Source organism: Cetorhinus maximus, chromosome 16 (genome assembly GCF_964194155.1).
Source record: "Cetorhinus maximus chromosome 16, sCetMax3.hap1.1, whole genome shotgun sequence".
NCBI classification, from domain to species: domain Eukaryota; kingdom Metazoa; phylum Chordata; class Chondrichthyes; order Lamniformes; family Cetorhinidae; genus Cetorhinus; species Cetorhinus maximus.
In genome coordinates, this window is record NC_135894.1 from 53130817 (window position 1) to 53155682 (window position 24866).

Here is a 24866-nt window from a genome sequence, read left to right on the forward strand (position 1 = left end):
CAGTCCCATAAACAGTTCCTCATCAAGAAAGTAGGTAACCTGTTTCTGGCCTTTGCCAGCGCTGATCCTAAGCTAGTCACAATTAGGTGGAACAAGAAAACAGTGCCATCCAGATTTTTAGCTCCCCACATCCCTCCAAGAAGTGTTTATGTTTTGCTCAGCACTTTTCTCAGCCGAGACCCAGAACTTGCTGTCAGAGGCTGAGCCTACATGATAGCAACCTATCCGACCCATAAACACCAAACTAAAACATGGCAAAAGTTGGTTAACAGTCCCAAAAAGCTAAAACATCCCAAAAAAAGAAAAACCAAAAAACGGATAGACCAAAAACAATCCAAAAGATATGTCAGATGAAAAGGAAGTGTTAAGTACTATGGCCTCAGCTTTTCATCATATTTACTAATGCCTTGGATGAAGGAATCAGAAATTGTTTTTCCAAGTCAATTTTAATTTTAGTGCAGTGAGTTATGTATATGGGAGCCGAAAGTCCCAAAGGGACAAAGGCAGACTAAGCAAGGAAACTCATGTTCCTATCTTCCTGTATTACATTGATTTTACTGATGCTTAAAAGCTGAAGTACAAAAAAGTGCAGCCTGCAGCAGTGGTACATTTTTGGAACTTACCAAAGGGAAATGAGAGCATCAGGGGACCTGGGGACCCCCGAGAACATTTTATTTGATGCATATTTTTGCCATTTTGGAGTCTACTGTATTTCTGTTTTTCAAGCTAAAAACAATTTCTTCCAGAAAAGTTACAGATATTTCAAATATGGAAAGAAATGTAGTTTGTTTGAACTTCAAAACAGCTTTGTAGGGCCCAGTAAATCTGATGACAAAAACAACTTGTATTTATATAGCACCTTTAACATAGTAACATATCTCAAGGCACTTCACAAGAGTGTTATAAAACAAAATTTGACACTAAGTCACATAAGGAGATATTTATGCAGATGACCAAAAGCTTAGCCAAAGAAACAGATTTTAAGGAACATCTTAATTAGTGTAGAGGGGCAGAGATTTAGGGATGGAATTCCAGAGTTAAGGACCTTGGCAGCTGAAGGCACAGTGGAGCAATTAAAATCAGGGCTACTCAAGAGGCCAGAGTTAGGGAAGGCAAAGGACATGGAGGGATTTGAAAACAAGGATGAGAATTTTATAATCAAGGTATTACTTAACTGAGAGCCAATGTTAATTGTATGCAGTTACTGGTTATTAACTGGGGATTTACTTGTGCCCCTATTATTAGACACAGACCGAAACTGGTTGCTGGGTTAGGAGGTGCATGCTCATAATGTGTAACTCTGTGAATAAACCTTCATTGAAGCGTGTAAAGATTGATGCTGAGCAGAGTTTTAGCCGCGAGATTTTACTGTCCCACCAAAGTCAATGGGCTTTTGAATGGCTTGCTGCATTTTACGCCCCCGCCTCGACAGGGCCATAAAATTCCACCCTCTAGTTCTATCCTTCACCTTCTGGCTTTCTGGTTAATAAAAAGCCAATAGAGGTCAGCGATGCATCTTGGCGATGGGTGAAAGGGATTTGGTGCAAGTTAGGGCAAAATTAGCAGAGTTTTGGATTATGTCAAGTTTACAGTGGATATAACCTGGGAGGCCAGCCAGGAGTGCATTGGAATGGTCAATTTTGGAGGTAGCAAAGCGTTTCAGCATCAGATGAGCTGTGGTGGGGCATAGTCAGGCAATGTTACAGAGGTTGAAATAGACATGGATATATGGCCAGAAGTTCACCTCAGGGTCACCAAGTTTGCAAACAGCCTGGTTCAGCCTTTGACATTTGCCATGGAGAGGAATGGCATTGGTGGTTAAGAGGCAGAGTTTGTGTCAATATGTAGTTGGAGGAAATTTCTGCTCATCCAGTACTAGATAGCAAACAAACAGTTTGACTATTTAGTGACAGTGGAAGGGTCAAGTGAGCTGGTGGTGAGGTAGAGTTGAGTGTCATCAACGTACATGTGGAAACTGCACCAAGGGACTGCACATAGATAAGAAATAGGTCAGGATCAAGAATAGATCCTTGGCAGGGTGGTTGGAGGGGCAGTGGTGGCACCAGAGGTAATCGTGCAGGAACAGGATGTATTTCTCTGGCTACGATTAGGCTAGATAAGAATGGACAACATTGGAGGGGCATTGAATGAGGATATTGTGACAACTTCATCAAAGGTTGATAATGTTGAGGAGGAATAGTTTATTTCAAGTCACAGTCATATAGGATGTTATGTGTGACTTTAAGACCCCAGATACATTACATTCATTTATGGACTGAACTCTTTTACAATGCAAGTCTACAGTAAGCCCAATTAGTAGTGGAATCTACATGGGCAAAACAAAACCAACTCACAATCACATTTGTATGTCTAATAACCCAGAGGCAGGTGCTGGATTAGATTAATTCACTTGGCATTAAGCCTATATTTTGGACTGTTTTTGGCTTGTCACTTTTTTTAAAAGGATGTTTTTTGCTTTTTGAGGCTTTTGTCCAACTTCTCCCAATGTTTTAGTTTGACATTACTCTTCACCACAAACAGGCCAATTATCCACAGCTTACAGCATAAAACACAGCAATAAAATCCTAAATATGGATATCTCAGTGTTGCTCTTTAAATTAAGCAAAGATCATTACTATTCCAACTCCAGTCCCTCAATTCTGCACATGTAGTGGTAGGACTGCTCCAGTGTAACCAATCAATGTATTCACAGCAGGAACAATATCCTTATCTCTTAAACACTTCATTCATTAATCTTTAAGAAAATAAACTATCACATTAGACAATTTTGGCCATGTCCCAGAAGGTTTCTTTCAGAAAATTAACTTTCTTTTTTAAAGCTGCATTTTAGCAGCTGATTGACATGTAACTTTTGTAACCCTCAGAAACCATTAGCTCATCTGAAAACGTTTGATTCGACTTTGTGTGCAACTAACAATGCGGAAAATGCCGATTTATTGCTTCTAAGAGCGTTCAGTCCTCCCATCTGACCAATCCTAATGAGAAAAGCAAATCTTTCTTGTAAAATGCTGACAAACCAGTTAAACTGTTGACAGTTGGCTTGAACCGCTGACTATTGGCATGTAAAGCCCACTATTATATAATGAGTGAAAAATAAGATAAATTATATTAGAATTTCTTGCAGTGACGAAGGACATAACAAAGTTCTACTGGATGCCAAAAGCCTCCTTTGCTTTCATTCTCAAATGGATACAACGGAGATAAACCATGACTTTCCACTGCCAGCAGTGTAGGCTTCCTGCCTCTGGATAGCACAACAGTAAACCACAGTTGCTAACATTTTGAATATGTCTGGCTGGTACAATCTTGTTTTGCTGCTTCTTAGTTGGATGGGCATCTGGGAAAAAGCAATTCGAGAGACAGGGGAAGACAAAAAAAAAACTGGCTGAAAACTCTGGTCAGCACTAGGAACAGCACTGGCAGTTAACCACACAAAGAAATAGGTGACTCAGGCCCAGCAGGAAAAAAGGAAATGTGGCAGCAACACTGCCAAAGAGAACAGGGAGAAACAAACTAAAATAACAAACTATTGAAACAAACTTACAGTCCGTTCATCAACATGCATTAAACAGCACAATTCTTCAACACCAAGGTTATTTTATTCTGTTCATATAACTGCAAAGGGTGGCATGAAAATCATGCAGAGTGTACATCAGTTAAAGTCTAAGCAGCAGGGCAGCTTTTTGTTATTGTGAACAGGGACTTTGTTTCCCAGCAGCCCAGAATCTTTGATACAGAGAAATGTGCATTGTAAGCAATCCTTTCAAGTATGAGCCAGACAAAGTTAGCATTTAATTTGGACACTGTACAATAACATGTTCACAGTAGGAAAGGCCACAAGATAATAGGAGACTCACATTGATGAAACTAACGTTAAGCTCTTTGGCTGTGTAACCTCTCTGGAGGTTACGTCGGGCATAAACATCATAATCTCGTACAATTCTGGTGATAAGGTCAGAGGTGGAGATGCCCTCTGTTCTTTGAGTGGGGACAAACATGCCTAAAAATTAAAAAAAAAATTGCAATAAGTCACTGAAATATTATTCAAATGCATTATTTAGTAGCTGCAAAATGAGAGATGCTTCATTACACCAGTGTCTACACTTCAAAAGTGCTTTATCAGCTATAAAGAGCTTTGGGATGTTCTAAGATAATGAGAAGCATTACATAGATGCAAGTCTTCCTTTAAATGCCAATTTTTTTCCTCCCTCAAACTGTGTGGTAAATAAAAGTTGTGCCAATGCAGTGTGTGAACCTTTTACTTCACAATGTTGGGTCTGTCAAGCCTGTTTCTGTTCTGGTGGTAGTGTCAAGTAGTTGAACTTGGCAGCTTTTTCCTCAAATATAAAATTTGTCTACTGTGCCTTTGGGTAGGTTTAATCACCCAAGAAAAACGCTTGAGAGCCTTGGCTTCTTCTATAGTGCCAGTATGCCAGCTGCTGGTTGTACACAGAGCTGCACTGACAGATACTAAGATCAATCGAAGGTTTTCCAGCATCCGCAGTTTTTTGCTTTTATCTTAAGGTTTAAGCCTCTTGGCCAGACACCTGAAAAAACATACCCAGGAATATTTGGGAAACAAAATATAAATAACTCAAAAAATACAACATTGTAAGGAATGGAAGGATATATCAAATGTGCAATGTGCTTCCTCAACTACCTGTTTGAATCCCTCCAAGCAGGTTTATAGCCCTTCCATAGCACCAAGATAGCCCCAACGAAAGTCACAAATAACATTCTTTATTATTGTAAGTGTAGGGTACTGACTGTCCTCATTCTCCTGGATCTCTGTGTAGCGTTCAGTTTGACTGACCATGCCATTCACCTCTAGAATCTCTCCTCCAATGTCCAGCTTGATGAAACTGTTCTTGCTTAGTTGTATACTTACCTATCTGAGCATAGTCATGGCATCCCTACTAATAACTTCTCTCACTTCCAGCACTGTGACCTTCAAAGTCTCATAAAGGATCCATCTTTCACAACCTGCACTCCCCACCACCCCCCTCCCCTCCCACCCAACCCCACCTACTGCTTCCTCATCCACATCGAGCTTCTTGAAGACATCATATGCAGACGTGGGCCCAGATTCTCACCATGACGGAGAGCCTCCCTGTTGTGGCAAAAATGGCAGAAGTGGCTGAAAATTGTAATTCCCACCTGAACATGGCAATTCCCATTTCACAGGTGTGGGAATGGGACCGGGAGCGTTTTGTGCATGTCCATTTTACAGAGGCAGCTGGCCATTTAAGAGGCAGCCTCCACACAAGTGGGATTTTTGTAGGCCAGGAATGTGAAACTCAAAGTGCGCAGATTAGACCTGGTAAGAGCAGGTCTGAGCTTTATGGGTTTGATTGAATAGCCAGGGTACCCCTTTGGAGAGGGAAGGTACCCCTGTGGAATTTGCTTTAAACTTTTATTAACTGCCCCCGAAGTGGCACAAAATCAATTCCAACTGTCTTCCCTTAACCCAAAGGAGTAGGAGGGTGGGGCTGTTGCTCTCAGGGCAACTATTTTTTTGCCCCTACTGACGCATGCATCCAGGTGGCAGGAAGAACTTTTTGCTGGAGAAGGGCGTATAGCGCTCTATGCAAAGGAACATACAAGCTGGGCATGGAACCCTTGCACAGAGAGACCATAGAAGCCAGTCACCGTGAGCAGCTGGTGGCCAGAGGGAGGGCAGAAGGTCAGGAGGAAGAGGCTGCTACCTATGCACCAGGAAGGAGGAAGGGTGGAACAACCAGGTACTACCCTGTGGGATAAGTGTGCAGACCTAGGACATCCTACCTCAACATGACGGATAACCAGTGTGGAAGGCGACTGAAGCTAAGCCATGAGGTGGTGACAGACATATGGTCACAAGGTTCAGCAGCAACTTGAGCAACATGACATGCCAATGGCTGTGAAGGTAATGGTCATTCCCAACTTCTATGTCTCGGGGATCATCAGCAGACCTGTGTGTTATATCCCAGTCAGCAACACACAGCTGCATTAAGTCTGTAACTAACATCCTGTTTGCTCGTGTGGGGGAATCACATTCATTTCCTTGTAGATTTGACATCTTCAGACGCAGAAAGCCATGGCCTTTGTTCAATTAACAGGCTTCCCTCAGGTGCAGGGTGTTATTGATTGAAACCATGTCAACATAAAGGCCCCAACTCAACATGTGGACCTCTTTTGTCAACCAGATGTCCTTTCATTCAATGTTGTGGTCACAAACCACATGTACAAGGTTCCCTGGCAGTTGCCATGACTCCTTCATACCAAGGAGTCCCCAACTCCCTCAGCCATTTCAGCCACCAGTGCAGATCCATGGTTGACTTCTAGGGGACAAGGACTACCCCTTAAGAACTTGGATAATGGCCCCCTTTAGGAGCCTGAGGCAGAGCGCAATGATAGCAGCAGCCGTGCCACCATCAGGAGTATCATCAAGCAGGCCATTGGCATTTTAAAAATGCGCTTTAAATGTCTCGATCGTTCAGGTGAGCTCTGCAATATGCCCCAGGAAAAATAGTAGCTCAGGGAGGACAAAAACTTCCCATGGAGCAGAAGAGTGAAAGCTCACTTGATCTTGTTTTTCACTATGATTTTCAGTGCTGCATGCTGCACAACATCACGCTGTGGAGGGGCCTACAAATTGCTGACGACAAGGTCATGGGCAGGACTCCAAACTATGAGGAGGAGGAGGAGGAGGTGGAGGATGATGAGGAAGTTGAGGGGGAAGCCACCCCCCCATTCTGAAGATTCCAAAATGGATGGAATGAGGTGACAGCCAATGGCAAAGCAGCTGGGAGGCACGGCCGTGTAGCCAGGACTGACTCTGTGCAGGAGGGGATTGTTGCCAGATGGATCCTAGTGCAAAATAGATTCTCATAAGGTCCTCCCAATTGTCATCAACCAGTCCCTGGTAACAAACTTCCACCTAAAGAACCTTATACATTGACTCCACAATTATTCAATGGACTGCTCATCCCCAACAAGGGAGAGAATCAACAGCAATGAGTTGGACTCAGTCACATTCATTAGGCTGAAACCCTCACCATCTTAACCATTGGCCTCGTCATAATGCAAACAGACATGGTAATAAGTGTTACAGACAGGAGGGGGCTAATTTAAAAAGCACTAATTTTTCCTCTCACCGCCCATCTGTAAAAAGAAAGGTGTTTTGATTTGTTTCCCTCTTTATAAATGGCGGTATATTTCCCAGCCCCTTGGTTTTGTTGTCATCCAATTTTCTATTAATAATCCCACAGAAAACTCAAAATCGGATGAACTCAAAGGGTTAGTTTATTTGCACGCACTCAAAATGTGAAATGAAGGTTTGCAATGTCCCCCTCATATTCAGGTAGAAAAGAGAGGGATAGAGAAAAGAAAGATTTACTGTACAGAGACCACAGAGAAAAAAAATATTGTTTCACGTGGGTTCCACGTAAATCAAAGTCCAGTGAGGTATACCTCCACGGATGTCGGGTTGAAAACCGCTGCAGGATAATTCACTTTTCCAGTGGTGTTGACTTCACATGATGAGACAGGCATGCAAAGATGAGTCAGTCTTGTAGGCGATGGTACAGACTTCTAGTACAAGTAGGGTAGATGGAGCCAGGTGTCCAACCTGGGCCAGAGCTCCTTTGGTATGGCCTGCTAATCAGATGTTAAACAGCAGACTGAGTTTTTCAGTTCAGTAAGGCAATATTACTTGTTCCACAAGCCAGAGGCCCATGTCGCATGACTCCCACCTCTCCACCATCTTTGAGAAAGGCTATGTATCTACTGTCTGGATTCCAAAGTTGATTAAACACCTCATTAGGAATTGAAAGGAAGGTTCTGGGGTCTTTGTCTTAGCAGGCGATCCATCTTTGTCTTAGCAGGCGATCCATCTCCTTTCAACCAGCCAGGTTATTAAATACAGATGGCCTTTGTATAGCTGTCTTTGAAGTTGGGCTGTATAGGCCACAGGGGGTCATTAGTGGCTCCTCAGAGATAACGAGGTGCGAGTTTTCCTAAAGTGGCTAAGTGGCTTCCTCAGGGGCCACAGGCTGACATAGTTTTAGCCATTTTAAGGGTCTTTGTTCTTTGTTAAAAATTTAGAAATAGCAATGATATTTATTTTATAAAGATATATAGTGTGAGGTCTTAGTCCCTCACATAAGTCATTCACAACCTGACCCCCTCACATGAATCCCAATGACTGTAAATGAGGGGCCCTTGCCGCCAACTTGTCCATGATCATGCCCACAATGCTGAGAGTGACACAATGTGAGACTTAAAACCCTATACATGCTGATAGGGTTGTATAGTCTAGCTTGCATGCAGATAAGACATCTCACACATGATGAGCCCATAACTGTCCAACAACAGCTCTTTGAAAGAACTTGCGCACCATCCATTCCGGCCAATAGTCTTGTTTCTGATGTGGGTGCACGTGCTACATTCTTGACTTCCATATAGCACTGCTCACCACACAAAGCACATCATGTGACACCTAGAATGCAAATGCAGCCAAAGTTGTGGACACAGCAGATGACCAATATTACCTGCATGATACATGGTCTCTTGAGCTGTGATACCTACACCTAGGCAAGTGTGTAACACTGCAGTTGGACGAATGTCTTGAATGCAGTACTCATCCTTGAGATGCACCTGCTGCCCAGCATCTGTTCATGGAGTTTGATCATTGAGCTTCCCTTAACATTAAGATTGGACGGACAATGAAAGATACAAGCAGCATCTCAGTGCTTGAGCCTTTGAACACTGGAATCTGATGTGATACAGCAGAGAAGGAAGAAGCCATCCAAAGCATCACCAATCAGCCAACAACCTTATCTTGTTGATTGCACACTGAGGCGGATCTCAGCATGCCTCCTCATTATTACTGGTAAGAACAGCCTTCATAATTTTAACCATTCTTTTTGAGCTCTTTAGTGTTCAAACATACACCAAGACATGTACAAGTGTAAGTAAATATATTCAAGAAGTGCAATCTATATATAAAACACACTCTTGCAGAGTGTCCCCCTTGTTGCTTTGGAGGACGTGGAGGCAGGCTGCTCGCTTCTCTGTCTAAGCAGCAATGACAAGCGTGGTGATCAGCCTCGTATGCAGGCACTCATAGGGGACCTCCTTCAGACTGCGTCTGCATCTCAGCATGGGCAGCCATGGTCACTGGCACATGTGGAGCAAATAAAGGGTCTGGCAGAGGGCCTGGGCTGGTGGAGGAAGGTAAGGGTGCTGAGGAGCTTCTCAGTACCTTCACCTTCCTCAGTGACCTGCACAGCGCTAGATTGGCCTTTAGGTGGGGTTGATGGGGCTGGCTGCTGGCACACAGCAGTCGTTCATTCCAGCAACCGCTGTGCTAACAGTGCGACTGTCCTGTTAAGGGAACAAAGTCCCTATATATCCCATGGATGTCAGTGCTCGTACTTTCTTGTTTCCAATTTTTCTTGCCGAGACGCTGTTATTGTGTCCACTCCAAGTTCTGCTTCATGTGTCTCTCCATGAGATTGGCCAATCTCTCATTGTCAGAGTTCATGTGGTTGAGCCTCCGGGACAGTGTGAAACTTGTGACGGTGATGGACTCCTCCATTCGCAGTCTAAGAACTCCCACTGCCTCAGGAAATTCTGCCAGATGTCCACACATCAGCTGCTGATTATCTAAACACTGTCCTCTAAAAGGTGACTCCCAAGGCTCCAGGTTCCTGCACCCTGGAGCATCATTGTGACTTTCCTCCCTTCTTCGATGAGAACTGTGCATACTGTCTTGGACTCTGACACCTCCTCTTATACTCTAGCGTGGTGACTTTGACCTTGTGCCACTGACTCTACGCACATGCTACATCCCTCCGAAGTGCTGGTATCTGAGTTGGCAGTGTGTGGGCTAGAGCTCTGTATGGATGAGTCAAGCTACTCACCTTGCTGGAATGTAGCAGGTCATTAAACCTTTCCCTGCACTGAATCCTTGAGCACTGATGGTCTCCTGCTGCACTCACCACAGCCGTTATTTGAATCCAGGCCTTCTTGGTTGTTGCCGGTAGGTTACACCGACCAGCAGGGTGCAGGACTGCTCTCCTCTTCTGGACCTCTTCCACCAAAACTTTTAAGGTCCTGATCCTAGGGCAGTCGGACCCATCCCATTCCCCACGTCTCCTGTATGTGACATTTCTATCAATAAAATGTATGGTGAAAAGAGTTGTAAGCCATTCAGGTTACAATGCTCTCATTCATTTTGTGTGTCCTTAGATGCACTAACCATTTTCACCATATCAACGACGATTACTGGTAAGGTTTGGTGGAGAAAATGGCTCTGCACAAATGCTTGGTGCCATCTATGTTGCAGCTGTGACTCCAAGGTAGCACGCTGTGTTCTGCGACCACTGACAGCTCTATTGGTTTCCTCCTTCTTAGACACACTGTAATGCCATGATATGCAGATGTAGGGGACCTGGTCAAGGCTCAACAGTGTGGGCACATCCTGATAGATGGGTGGCAAAAGGGCAGGTGGAAGGGAAAACAAGCATGGCACTGTTCATCATTCATCCACCCACTGAGTCTTGTCAGCTAACTACATGACTGCAGAGTTTCTGTACCAGGTAGTGGTGGCAAGCTAATGCCATTTCCATGGCTGTGTCTTGAGAATCCACTCCATGCTTTCAGTGCTTCACTGAAGGACACTTTGAATAGGCAGCAACGATGACAATTCTCCCATAGGGAAAGCCCATGATGGGCCAACAATTAGAGGATCAGTTCATAATCGGACAACATTTACAGCTTTGACACTCACCTCACTAAACAATGAGATCTCCTCCAGGCTCAGAAGGTTTACCATTGATGAACAACCTCTCAAATGGGCCTTTCTGAGGGCTCGCTTTTCATCTGTGCCCGAGTTGCCCAACCCATGCAGGACCTGCCTCTGACCCCTCACTATTTCCAGGATAACCCACCATAACTCCTAACCCATCCTGCCCACCCTGCACCGAAAATCAGGAGCTTGGGCAGCCATTTTAAGAAGTCAGGCTTGTGGAGCCGGGAATTTTGTGGATGAAAATCTGGGCCATGGGATCAACATCCACATGTACACTGGTTATACTTAGATCTACCCCTCCACTACCTCTCTTGACATCTTTACTGGCTCCATTCTGTAGACATCCAGTTTTGGCTGAATGCAGTTAAATAAAAGGAACATTGAAGTCATTCTATTTTTCAACTGCCACAAACTCTTTACCTTCACCACTGACTCAATGTCCTTATTATTCACAGCGTTAGGCTGAACTAGATGTTTGACAACCTCAGAATTTCGACTGACTCTGAGCTGAGCTTCCAACCCCATATCCTCTCTATCACAAGAACCATCTACATCCACCTTCATAACATTGTCTCCCTCTACTCCTACCTCAGCCCATCTACTGTCCTCATTCATGCCTTTTTCATCTTTAGCCTTGTTGATTCCAATGACCTCGCAACCTCCACCCTTCATATAGCTCAGCTCATCCAAAATTCGGTTGCCTGTATCTTATTGTGCACCAATTCCCTCTTGCCCCTCAAACCTGTCTTTGCTGCTTTGCATCAACTCCAATCTCCCAATGCTTCCAATACGTAAAATTTTCATCTTCATGTTTAAAGCCCTCCATGGTCTCACACTTGCCTATTTCTATAATCTCCTCACCCCTCAGTCTCCTTATACTTGAGGGACGGCAGGCCTAAACTGTGCAACCTGTCCTTGTAATGTTATTATAACCTCCGGCAGCCCTATAAATCCAACAAACACAGCATTAATATGACTCTAGACTCTTTTATATCCCTTCCCACAGCATTGACAACCATCGCTTCAGTGCAATTTTTTCCCCCCAAATCTCTCCAGCTCTCTATTTCCCTCATCCCCCACCTCCCCTAAGATGCTCGTTAAAACTCACCTCTGACTAAATCTTTGCTTGCCCTTTCTGATCTCTGTTTTGACTCAGATTCCATTTCTTTATGTTTCTAGGAAGTGCTTTGGGACATTTTTCTACATTAAAGGTGCATATAAATGCAAGTTGTTATTTCTGCACTGTGGACAACAAACAGCCAGAGCAAGGCAAATAATTGAAGAAAAGAGACTCCATCCGTACATTTTAGAGAAGCTTGATCTTCAACTTGCTATCCATTATTAGTTATAGCAAATTTATGATGATTGACAGGAACATACCAGCTTCCTTAATGTGTTTATAGACATCATCCGATCCAGCAGAGGAGTACGGAATGTCATCATGTGCCACAAAATCAATCTAAAAGAAAGTGTCAGTATAAATAATTTGCAATATGAACAATTTCAGACTGATTGGTTACTCAAGTAAGATTCAAATTCTCTCTGTGTTACAGCTAGTTTTTATTTTTTTCTCTAGCCTTACCAGAGATGTGACTACAAAGGGTTTCAAAATGCTGTGTTGCAAAGATTCAGTGGGTACAGTTCTCACCCTCACTAATGGCAAAAATCTGACTGAGTGATCATTCTTCACTGTGCAATCCTCCTGATTTTCTTCTTACATAAATCAATAAAACAAAAAAAAGGGTGTGTTCTACCATGGGTGGGCAATCCACTTAGCCAGGCACCAAAGGTGAAAGTTACTCCTTTTTTTCCAAGGATTTTTATATTTATAATACTAAGACAATGGAGGTTTCAAAAGAATATACTTAGGACAGGTCTGTGTCAGGAAAATATAATAATTTTCATAATGTTACCGGAATTTATTGTAGAGTAATAGTGAGGTTTGTGGGTGTGTGTGTCTCTTAATTGAATTAAAGGCAGCTGGTCTGAAGGCTTTGATGTATCAGAAGATAAGCTAACTTTGAAATGTTAAGTAGGTAAACATGGGTGAAGTTTTAGAATGTGAGGTGTAAAGGGAACATTTTCATTTTTAAATAAACCAGAGTGAACTTGAATTCAAAAGAGGGGGTGAAATGTTTCACCTAGCCAGGAGAAGTAAGAAACAGTGTGTTTATTGGTAAAATTGGTACTATGATAGATTTTTATTATTAGAGAGAGTTAAAGACATAGTGAAACAAGGGGAATTTGTTTATTCAAAGGGGAAATCTATATAAAGGAGATGAGGTTGTATGTAGGAAAGAAGGTATCCTAAGATCTAACAAGTGTGAAAAGCCTCCGGCATCTAAGTCTCAAGCTGCTGTCTACAAGGAACCAAAGCTGAGAAAACACTTTGAATTCGACTGTCCAGGGTGTGTGCTTTGCCTGGGTCTGTTTAAATCTGTGTATTTTACTGTTGCCTTAACGGAGATGTAACTTGGAGTTAGATTAACTAGGGGAGCTAGGAGTTATCATAGTAGTAATTTGTAAACCTATGTATGGGCTTAAAATCATTTTTTAAATTTAATAAATGTTTAATTTAGTTTTGTAAGAAACCTATAAGACTCGGTGGTCTTATTACTACTGAATTCAAGGGACGCATCTCAAAATAAGTACAAATTGCAAACAGTTGCTCTTTGTTTCTCTCTGGGATTTGGGCAGCTTGGCATTTACCATCTGCCTGCCATAACGTCTGTTGCTTCTACATAAGGAGGGAGATACATTGGAAATGAAGTCACACCGGACTACAGGTTAAATTAACCATGCTGGAAATCTAAAATAAAACCAAATGGAATGGTGCACCAGGTCTGTCAGTATCTGAAAGAGATATATTGGTTATCACTCATCAAGACTGAGATCGATAGATTTTTGAAAGGAGGGGTAGTGATCAGCCATCGTCTAATTGAATACCAGAATAAGCTTGAAGAATTGAATGGCCTACTTCAGTTTCTATGTAAATTTCAAGTGGGCCTGCTCTTTAGAACAAGTTCATTATGAATTCTGTTTAATTCCTAATGATACAGCTCCTAAGAAACAGAACAATTTGCTTTTACATTGAACTTTGAACTCAGTAAATGTCACAAAACGTTTCACCGAGGGGAAAAAATCTGTCAAGCAGCAACGGAAGAGTTAGAAGATCAAATACATGGTCGAAGAAAAGAAGAATTGTAGAGATGACTGAAGGCTCTGCCACCAATAGTGGATTGTGGAGTAGAGATGAAGAGGAGGTCAGAATCAGAGGAACAAAGGACACAGCTTGGCTTTAATAGGCTGGAGAAGATTGAAGAGATTATGTAGAATAAGATCATGCAGGGATTTGTAAATGAGGACAGGGGTTTTGATGAACAAATAGGATTTAGTGCAGGGCAGATTGTGCATTGGAACTTTGGATAAGGTGGTGTTTGTAGAATGCAAGTCTTAGTCCCCTTTCAGTCCTGCTTCTACTTTTGGACTTCTGAGTGTATTAAACCCCTCACCCCTCAGTTCCATTTCCACTGCTTAATGAAAGGGGCTTTGGCCTCGACATTCTTTATGCTTTGACAAGAACTCTTACCAAGGTAAGAATATGGAATCTTTCCAGTCAAAGATCCATTGAGGAGAGAGTTCCTGGTCCAGTCCATTAGTGGCAGGACCTGGGCAGGAACAAGATTGAAAGCGAAAGGGCTCAGCATGCAATGATTTTTTTTTGGTGAGCAAATGCTGGCATATTGGTTGAGCTAGCAAAACACTGACAGTTTTCATGCACGTTTCTGTTGAGTGACACCAAATGTAGGATCACAGTGTATCTAGGTGGGTAGAAAAAGGGAAAGGGGAAATAATGACAACATAAATTAAAGGTGCTGTTCCTCCTCTTCCCTGATCCGTGATGACAGTTCTGCTACAATGGAGCCTTTAAGCTGGTTTTTGTGCACCATTGCCTCGTTGGCATTATTACTGTTTACAGAGAACATTCCTGTTTTTCGTTGGTTCCATCCTTATGCATGTGTGCCCCCCCCCCCCCCCGCAACCCTGCACTGGCAGTAATGGAGATGTAAGGGGAGAGGGATTGGTGTCCCTAACTACATATAGCATTTTTGAATGACCTTGCCCTGTTTATAAAAATACATTATAGTGGATCCCATTGCAAGAAGCCAGAAGAAATAACATTGCAAAATGAAATAGACATGATGTGTTATTGGTGAGGAAATGAGAGAATGTAATGTTTGGGAGAGAGGATGGGCTAGTTTGCCAATATTTGGAAAATGGAGTGGGAGTCATTTAAGAGATTGATGAAGTCAGATGTATAAGAGAATAGTGAGTGTTTTGGAGAGAGGTTATTTACATGTGGGAGGAAAGTGCTGAAAATTTGTGGTAAAGAGTAGTTGAGGTCTGTGATGGATTAGCGTCCCATCCTGGGTTTACCTCTCCTAGTGCCCATTGCCTGTCAGGATAGGCTCTGACTCCCTGCAACCCTGAACTGGATGAAGTGGTTTTGGAAAAGTGAGTGAGTGAGTGATTGAGGTAGAGTACTGAGCAGGGAAGGGATAGAGAGGATAGTAAGTAATGTGGGTGATGAGCACGTGGGAGGAAAAAAAACTAGTGTCAGTGGTGAAAGAACGAACTTGCTTTTATAATGTATCTTTTGTCTTGCATGTCCTCAGGATGTTTCAAATTGTTACAAGGTAAATGCAACAAGCAATAAGCCATAAACAGCAACAAGCTAATTATACAGTTATTGTAATAATGACTAGCTCATAACATAATGACCAGTTATTCTGAATTTTCGTGGTGCTGCTTGAGGGCCCGAACACTGGGAACATTCCCCCTGCTCTTCAAACAGTATCTTGGAGCTTTTAGTCCACCTGAATAGGTAGATGAGGTACTCTCTCCCACAGATGCTGCCTGACCACATTTCCATAATTTCTGTTTTACTTCAGCTCTCCAGCATCCGCAGTGTTTTGCTTTTGTTGTGTGAGAGCTAAGTTTAACATTTCATCTGAAAGACAACACTTGCAACAATGCAGCATCTCATCGGTACTGCATTGAAGAGTCACCTTAGACAACATGCTCAAGTTCTGAAGTAGACTTTCACCCATGGTTTTCTGACCCTGAGGCAAGCTACTGAGTCAGGCTAACACTTTGGAATCTGTTTGGGAAAGTAAAATGAATTGCTCAGTATGTGAGGGTATGTGGGTATTGGTGTAATAAATAGTTGAGGGAGTTGGTTAGTGATCACTGGGAGAAGGTAGCTGAAGGAGAGCAATTTGTAGCAAATATAAATGAACAGGAGTTGGATGGATGAATGAATGTGGAGGACCAGAGAGAGAGACACAGAGGAAAGTCATGGAGAAACACAGTGAGAATGGAGCCAAAGCAGACACAGACAGCCACGGAATAGAGAGAAGACAGGCTGAAGTGACAAGAAAGAAATAGATAAATGAAAACAATGGAATTGTCTGGAAAAAAGGAAGATAACCAGTTGCAAAGAAAGAGGAATGGAGATGGAGGATTGGAGTGATAGCGGGGCTAAAACAAAGAGGAAAATAAGGCAGAATAGAGGAAGATCTTTCAGGAAGCTGCTTTTGATGTTAGGGATCTGATTAATTAACATTGAGTAGATAATTAACAACAAAGTGCTCCAAAAGTAGCATTTTCCCAAAGTAATTAATTTAACAAAATGAGCCTTTTGCAGGCTGGCAGGAATCCTGGAGTAAATAAAATAAATAAATAGTAAAGGAACTGAGTGACTATGCTGGCAGCAATTCCCAGAGCTAATTATATAAACATTATTGGAGCTTACTAGGCCAGGTGACAGAAAACACATTTTATTCAGTGGCGAGCGCAGGAGAAGTCAACTTAATGGTATCATTGGAATTTTATTAGTTTTTACAATAAACTTGATAAGGAGAGTGACTAAACTTAAAAATAATTGGCAGTATGGGGTAATTAAGTATTTATTTGGAGAAACTGAGCTCAAATAAACATTGTAAAAACTATGCCATGGGTTAAAAAAAGACCCTAAAATTCCATGTAAAACAAAGTGGTAGGTAGATCCAAATGATTCACATCGCAGTGTCACCTAGTGACCTGCAACTACAGTGTGAAAGGCAAGTCGGATTTTTGCCATTATAAGGTGCTGACAAGCTCTTTCTTCTATTCTAAAATGTTGATGTGTTAATGTCTTCACATTATTAATGTTGGCAGAAAAGTGTTACTCAATAATCATGACACAAGCAAGCTTGATGTGGACAAGAAGTGCATGCCATATGCAAGAGTTCTAATAATAAACTAGGAGATTTCTTATGGTATTGTTCATAGTGAGTCGAAGTATACACTTGCGATTAATTTTGATTTTGGGTGATATCAGTTCTGCTGCTCATGGTGGTTGCCCAGAGTTGCCATGAAAAGAGTGCATCATAAATAAATAGAGTCCAAATGTTGGGAATTTGGTGAAAGTGAAACATTGGCAGTGAGGCATTTGTCATGGTTCTTATAAGTTTGAGGCAATAAATATTTCAAAGTTTTGTTCAGCATTTTAGTGCTTGTGCAAGTTTGTATGTAGGAAAGGCAAAAATATTACAATAAACTAAGAAGTTGATATAGTTAATCTAAATAATCTAGACTAATATATGGCAGAACAGTTTATGTATCTAGACGGCATGGGTTTGCAGACAGGAAGACTATCCAAAATGAACATATCTGCAGTAGATGTCTACATCTCAACTCTCTCTGGCTCAGAATCATTGAGTCAGAGTGCAAGTCGGAGGCAATCTGATACATAAGGGAAGGAGGAGCAGTATCTGGACAGTTCGCTCCAGACTTCGGTCACACATCCTGCAAGTTCAGAATGAGTTTGGTGTGACTGAAATTGTACAGAATAAGGGGAACCCAGGTAAGGTAAAGATAGAACAGCAACAGATCCTATCCAACATGTACAACGTGCTTTCTACCTGTGGGGATAATAATAAAGACTGTTAGAAAGATAGCCTGAATGTGGACCAAGGTACCTTGGAGCAAGAGGCTGTCCAAAGGGAGGAGGGGAAGGAGGGAAAACAATCTGGAAACTATAACCCTTGAGAGTATGTTCTTACTTTCTGGTACTCTCCAACAGAAACGCGTGCAGGGAAAACATAATGTGGTAGCTATAGTAGACTCAACAGGTAGACGACAGATAGCATCCTTTTCCAGCAGGATCAAGAGTCCCATGTGATATGTTGCCTGCCAGGTGCCAGGATGAGGGCCACCCCAAACTGGCTTGAAAGGATATTGAAAAGTGAGGGTGAGGATCCAGTTGTTGTGATCCATGTTGGGAGCTACAACATAGGGAAGATTAGGCATGTGTTTCTGTTGGAGAGTACGAGAAAGTAAGAACATAATCTCAAGGGTTATAGTTTCCAGATTATTATCTGAGCCACATGCAAATTGGCGTAATAATAAGGAGATTAGGTAGATGAATATGTGGCTGAAGAAGGGTGGAAAAGAAGGGTTCCATTTCATGAGAAACTGGCATCAGTATTGTGACAGGAATAAAATGTACTGTTGGGACAGGCTCCTACTTGAACCAGGCTGGGACTAGGGTCCTGGCAGAAAAGACAGCCACAAGTTTAAATGAGTAAATGCAGGGTGTGGGAAGGGGGGTGGTGGTGGTGGGGGTGTAGCGTTGGTAGCATTAATAACAATTCAAAATACAATGAAAGGAAAGAGAGGAAAGTAACAGTCAGAAAATGTGCTTTAGGCAATACAGGTAAATGGAAATTAAAAGATGCAAGGTGATTAAACCAGGAGAGAGAAATAAGAAATATGTGAGTAACACAGTAGAACAGAAGGACAGGTTAGTGTGTGTGTGGTCCAAATAAGTGTTCTTTAGATAAATGCACAGAGTGTAAGAAACAAACTGAGTGAATTGCAGATGCAAATTCAACTTGGAAGGTGTAACATGATAACCATTACTAAGTCATGGCTGCAAGATGGTCAGGACTGAGTGTGTACCAGGTCACAAGGTTTACAGGAAATATACAGAAAATAGTAGATGGTAGAGCCTTAGTGATTAAGGATGAAATGAATTCAATGATAGGAGAGGATACAAGAGAGGTAATGAGGCATTGGAGACTTTATACAAAGAATTAAGAAATAGAAAAGGATTTTAGACTGAAATGGGAGCTGTGTATAGGCCTCCTGGTAGCAGCTGTGAAGTGGTAGATTGCATAAACATAGAGATTAGACAATAATGTAGCAAAAGCAGAGTGGTTTTAATGATTGAATTTTAAGCTTTGTATAGATTGAGATAAGCAGACTAGCATATATCAGAAAGGTAATTAATTTCTTCAGTGCGTCTGTGATACACTCAATATGTCCAAGAATCAACAAGGGGACATTTGCTATATTATATTTAATAAATAACAATGAACCAGAATGAGTTATCAGCCTATCGGTGTGTGAACATCTATCAAATAGTAATCATATTCAATGTAACGATTGAAAGAGAGAAGCATAAAACAGCCAGAAGGTTCTAAATTTAGTAAGGTTGACAAGGTCTTCAGCATGGTGCTCCTCAACAGATTGAAACCAGAAGTAGATGCTACCCTTCGCGAAGAACAGGCAGGTTTCTGGGGTGGCAGATCATGCAACAAGCGGACCTTTACACTCAAGAACATAGAGCAAAGCCGAGAGTATCAGAAGTTACTTGTTACCAACTTCATTAATTTCAAAGAGGATTTGATAGCATCCATCAGCTGTCACTCTGATACAACACAAGACAGTACGGCATCCTGGCGCGGTATATTAACGGTTTCAAAGACTTATACCATGACTTCAGCTGCTGCGTCAAGACCAGCATGGGCACCTAAACTTCTTCACCATCATCACAGGAGGATGGCAAGGCTGCATACTCTCTTCATTGCTTTTCATCCTGGTTAGCAATTTTAACATGAGGAAGGCAATGGTGGGTAGAAACTTTGACACCACAAGTTGACGGTCCTGGATTTTGCAGATGACATTGCTTGCTGGCTGAAGAATCACACGCACTCTTCAAGACACGGCCACCGCTCCTGAAGGTACTGGCACCAAGGTCGGTCTACCTTTCAGCTGCAAGAAAACCAAGACAGTGACAGCAGGACGGCAACAAGGCCCTCCCATCATCATCAGGCAACAGAACATTGAGGACATCGGCTCCATCCCCTACCTAGGAAGCAACATCTCCAGGGAAGGCGATGTAGAGGTTGGCATCTACTTTAGAATCGGCAAAGCAGCATCAGTTGTCCAGCGGCTCCACGAGGTCTGGGCATCCAACACCATCAACATAGCCATGAAGCTGCAACACTACATGTCCATAGTAATATCAACTGCAATCTATGCCAGCGAGGCACAGAAGAGAACAGCAAAGGCGTCACATAAGTTGGACACCTTTCACCAGCATTGCCTACGTAAGATCCTGAGTTTCACATGTAGAGACGACATCACCAACAAAGAAGTGCTACAATGAACTGGTCAGAAGTGCTTGCGAGACATCGTAATGGAGAGATGACTGAGATTGGCCAGACACGTATTTCACCTGCTGGCTATATGCCCTGCCAGAGTGGGGGTAGAATGAACATCGCCAGATGGAAAAGGAAGATGGGGCAAGCCAAAGAAGAGCTGGCGAAGTACATTTAAGGAGGACCTTCAAGGGCAGGACACCACCTGGGCTGGAGCAGAGTCTTGCTGCCCATAGTTCCTCTAGTTCCGTGTGAAATGAAGTCCAAGTCTAAGTGACTTCAATGGTACAGACTGTTCACAGTTAACTAGGAAAATGTGTTCATGGGTAAAATGACAGAAGGTCAATGGGGGGTGTTTGAAAAATAATTTAATGTGATACAGATTTAGTTTATACTCTGAAGGGCAAGAGCTCTGCTTGCCAAAAAAGACAGTAATGGACAACTAAAGAAGTCAGGAACAATATAAAACTAAAGAAAAAGCATACAAAAATGCAAATAATGAAAGATACTATAGTAACTATAATTTTATTTAGTCTGTAACGTACCTTTAAAAATAATACTTGTTAAGGAAGATCACATGATCTGCAGTAACCAATAGGAGAGTAGCACAGGCTACCTCAGCAGTCAGTGTAGAGATAGAGTTGGAGTTGAAAGCACATGTGTAGTTCCTGCTGAGTATATTGTAAATAAATTTAAAGTTTCCACTCAAGAAGTATCTGCTGACCAATTCTATCATTAATAGTACAACTCGGCCACCCTACAACAAATTGGCGATGAGGAAAAAACAGGATTGAACAGAAGAAATCAAGTTAAAAAGAAACTGGCACTATATCTCGCCCAGTGATTGTAAGTAGCACACTCCATTAGAATTGAAGTAATCCCCTCTCAAAATACCACAGTTTGGGAGAATTGATCCTTTTGAATCAGCCACAGACAATTGGTCTCAATATACAGAACGCCTCATGTTCTTTTTACAGGCGAACAAGATTACAGGGGAAGAGAAGAAGCGAGTGATCCTCTTGAGCACTTGTGGGAGAAAAACCTACAGCTTGATTCGAAGTTTGACAGCACTCAGAGCCCCAGATTCAAAGAATTTCAATGAATTGGTGGGACTCATGAAGGGTCATTTTCAACCAAAGCCCTCAGTCACGATGCAGAGATTCAGGTTTAATTCGCGAAATAGAGCCCCAAGTGAGGCAATTGCATGCTGTGGCAAATTTGAAGCAGCTAACAGAACATTGAGAGTGCAGTACGACTCTGAATGACATGTTCGGAGATTGTTTAGTAGGTAGTGTGAAAGAGGACACTATTCAGAAAAGATTATTGTCCTAAGTGAACCTGGGTTTCAAGAAGGCGCTAGAGATAGCGCTGGCCATGGAATGTGCAGCAAGAGATTCAAAAGCAAAACAGGGTGCGCAAAATGTGCCGTCCTCCACATTGGGCGGGAAACCTCAGCCGAAAGAGGTGCAAGAAAGCCAGACTCTGCCGAGAAGTGGGAAATAGCCCCCGCTAGCCGAAGAATAAAGAAAAATAACTTAGTGGCGAAATCGGAGAATAATTTTAGTAGAGGTGGAAACAGTCTTTTAGCAATTGGCAGTTTAAAAAACTTGAATGCTACTGTTATCACAGAAATGGACATATAATGAGGCAATGCCAGGCTTGTAAACAAAAGAAGAAGCCCAATGAAATCTACAATGTAGAAGAGCTTGAAACAACAAATTCAGACATTTACTCATTGTTTAATCTGAAAGTTGGAAAGACAGGATCAATATTGTAAATAAACTTAAAGTTTCCACACAAGAAGTGCCACTAGCCGAAGAATAAAGAAAAATAACTTAGTAGCGAAAGCGGAGAATGGAAACAGTCTTTTAGCAATTGGCAGTTTAAAAAAATTGAATGCTACTGTTGTCACAGAAATGGACATACAATGAGGCAATGCCAGGCTATCATTAATAGTACAACTCGGCCACCTTACAACAAATACAAAGAACAGCAAAGGATAACAAAACAGATAATAAGAGCTATAAAAAGGGAGTATGAAAAGAAACTTGCAAGGGATTTCAAAATCAACATAAAACATTCGTTTTAGGAAGAAGAGGGTGGTCAAGAACAATGTTTAAAAACTGATAATTGATATTGTAAATGAAAATAAGGAAATGCAAGATATGCTGAACGATTACTTTACATCAGTATTTACAGCAGAGGAGAAGTTCAGCATGCCAGATATCCCAGGCAAGTTAATATTGTATCAGGGTCAGAAACTCAACAAAATTAGTGTAAGCAAAATGAAACAATGAAGTAAATAATGGCACTAAAGAGTGACAAATCCCCAGGAGCAGATGGTTTTCATTTCAGGGATTTAACGGAAATGAATGAGAGCATTGCAGATGCCCTAACTATAATCTTCCAGAGTTCTCTTGACTCAGCAACCGTTCCTTTAGATTGGAAAATGGTGCATGCCATTCTGCTATTTAAGAAAGATTAGATAGGAATTGTGGAGCATTTGGCCCAACATCTGTTGTCAGGAAGTTACTGGAGTCTCTAAATAAGAATAACACCTCAAAAATGTTCAGCTGATCAGAGACAGCATGGATTCGTAAAGGGTAGTTCATGCCTTATGAATCTGATTGAATTTTTTGAAGAGTGTCTCAAGGAATGTCTATGGATGTTATTTATGAAAGACTATATCAAATGTTTTCCATAAGAGATTAAAGTTGAACTTCATGGAATTGAAGGAAAACCTGGTTAGGAAATTGACTGAGTGAAAGGAGACAGAGAGAAGGGATAATGGACAAGTACTCTATTGGCAGGATGTGACTAATGATGTCTAATGATCAGTTGTGGAGCCTCAACAATTCACCATATTTATTAACAATGTATTAGAAAGCCAGATATCCAGGTTTGTCAATGACAAGAGACAGGTGAAATTGTAAACAGTGTAGATAAAATTACAAAGAGATTTTGATAGATTAAGTGAAGAGGCAAAATTGTGGATTTCAATGTAGGCAAATGAGAGCTCATCCACTTTGCATTTATAAAAGATAGAACTGGGTACTTTCTGAATGGTGGAAAGCTAGAAATAGTGGAGGTCCAAGGAAATTTGAGGGTCCAGGTACATAGATCATTAAAATGGCATGAATTGGTACTGAAAATAATTTAAAACACTAATAGAATGCTGACCTTTATCTAGATGACCAGAATGCAAGGGGGAAGAAGTTATGCTTCAGCTATATGAAGCCCTGGTTTGATCGCACCTGGAGTACTGTGAGCAGTTCTGAACACCAGACCTTAAGAAGGATGTATTGGCCTTTTAGGGAATTCAGCACAGATTTAACAGAATGATTTCTGAAATCTAAGGGTTAGAATGCATGGAGAGATTACAGAAATTAGGATTGAATTCCCCAGAATTTAGAAAGTTAAGAGGTGATTTGATTGAAGTTTTCAAGTTAAGGGGGACAGATAGGGTTGATAGCGAGAAACTATTTTGGTTGGGTGGGGAGTCCAGGACAAAAGGGCATAGTCTAAAAATTAGAGTGAGACCTTTCAGAAGTGAAATTCGGAAACACTTCTGAACACAAAAGGGTGAAAGTTTGCAAAAGCCAATTGATGCAATAGCAATCATCCATTATAAAACTGAGATTGATAGATTTTTGTTTCTCAAAGGTATTAAGGGATAAGGGGCAAAGGTATGTTTATGGAGTTAAGTTGCAGACCAGCCATGATCTCACTAAATGGCAGAGCAGACTCAAGGGACTAAATGGCCTACTCCATTTCCTATTTTCCTCATACATCTTTTCCAATGTTAATTTCTTTTGAAGTCTGTAGAAAGATGTACAATGAGCAGTTGAATCAGTATTGCTTATTTTACACTTGTCACCCAAAGATTAAATCACCTCCACTGTTTTATAATAAAATGTGATCACAAAAAGGTTTCAGGAAGCGAGACCTTGAAATGAGGTGTGTTCTATATTGAAGATTTAAAAAAATTTACAGTGGAATTTTACTCCCCTATCGCAGCAGGAGCAGGGCCATAAAATGCAGTGAACCGTTCAAAAGTCCATCAACTTCGATGGACCGCAAAATCCCGCCGGTGTAAAATTCTGACCTTATATTTAAATATTGAAGTATGAAAGGGGGTCCGAGAGCAAAAGGACAATGGGGTATATGAGTTCAAATTGTTGATGTTGGGAAGGCAGGTTGCAAAAGGCAAATGGGATCCTGGGCTTCATTAATGGATGCATATGGGACAAAAGCAAGGAAGTTATGATGAAGCTTTATAAAATGCTAGTTCATCCTCAGCTGGAGTATGGTGTCCAATTCCGGGCGCCACACTTTGGGAAGGATGTTAAGGCTTTAGAGAGGGTGCAGAAAATATTTACAAGACTGGTTCCTAGGACGAGGGACTTCAGTTACATGGATAGATTGGAAAAACTGGCTTGGGGAAAGGAAGGTTGAGAGCTTTATCTCTAAACCTTCCTTTCCCCAAGCCAGTTTCTCCAATCTATCCAAGGGGTCTAGACAGCATAAATAGAGAGAAACTGCTCCCATTGGTGGAAGGGTTG

The 24866-nt window shown here is 41.7% G+C and overlaps 1 protein-coding gene across 2 annotated transcripts in view; it reads right to left on the reverse strand.

Annotated features, from left to right (window-relative positions):
• pcyt1ba (phosphate cytidylyltransferase 1B, choline a) overlaps positions 1–24866 on the reverse strand; it is a 106052-nt gene that overhangs the window by 5846 nt on the left and 75340 nt on the right. For both annotated transcript variants that reach the window (XM_078559830.1, XM_078559831.1), the window contains exons 5-6: positions 12197–12275; positions 3879–4021 (exon numbers count right to left, since the gene is read on the reverse strand). In XM_078559830.1, coding sequence (XP_078415956.1) covers positions 3879–4021; positions 12197–12275 — 222 coding nt within the window. The remainder of the gene's footprint in view (positions 1–3878; positions 4022–12196; positions 12276–24866) is intronic.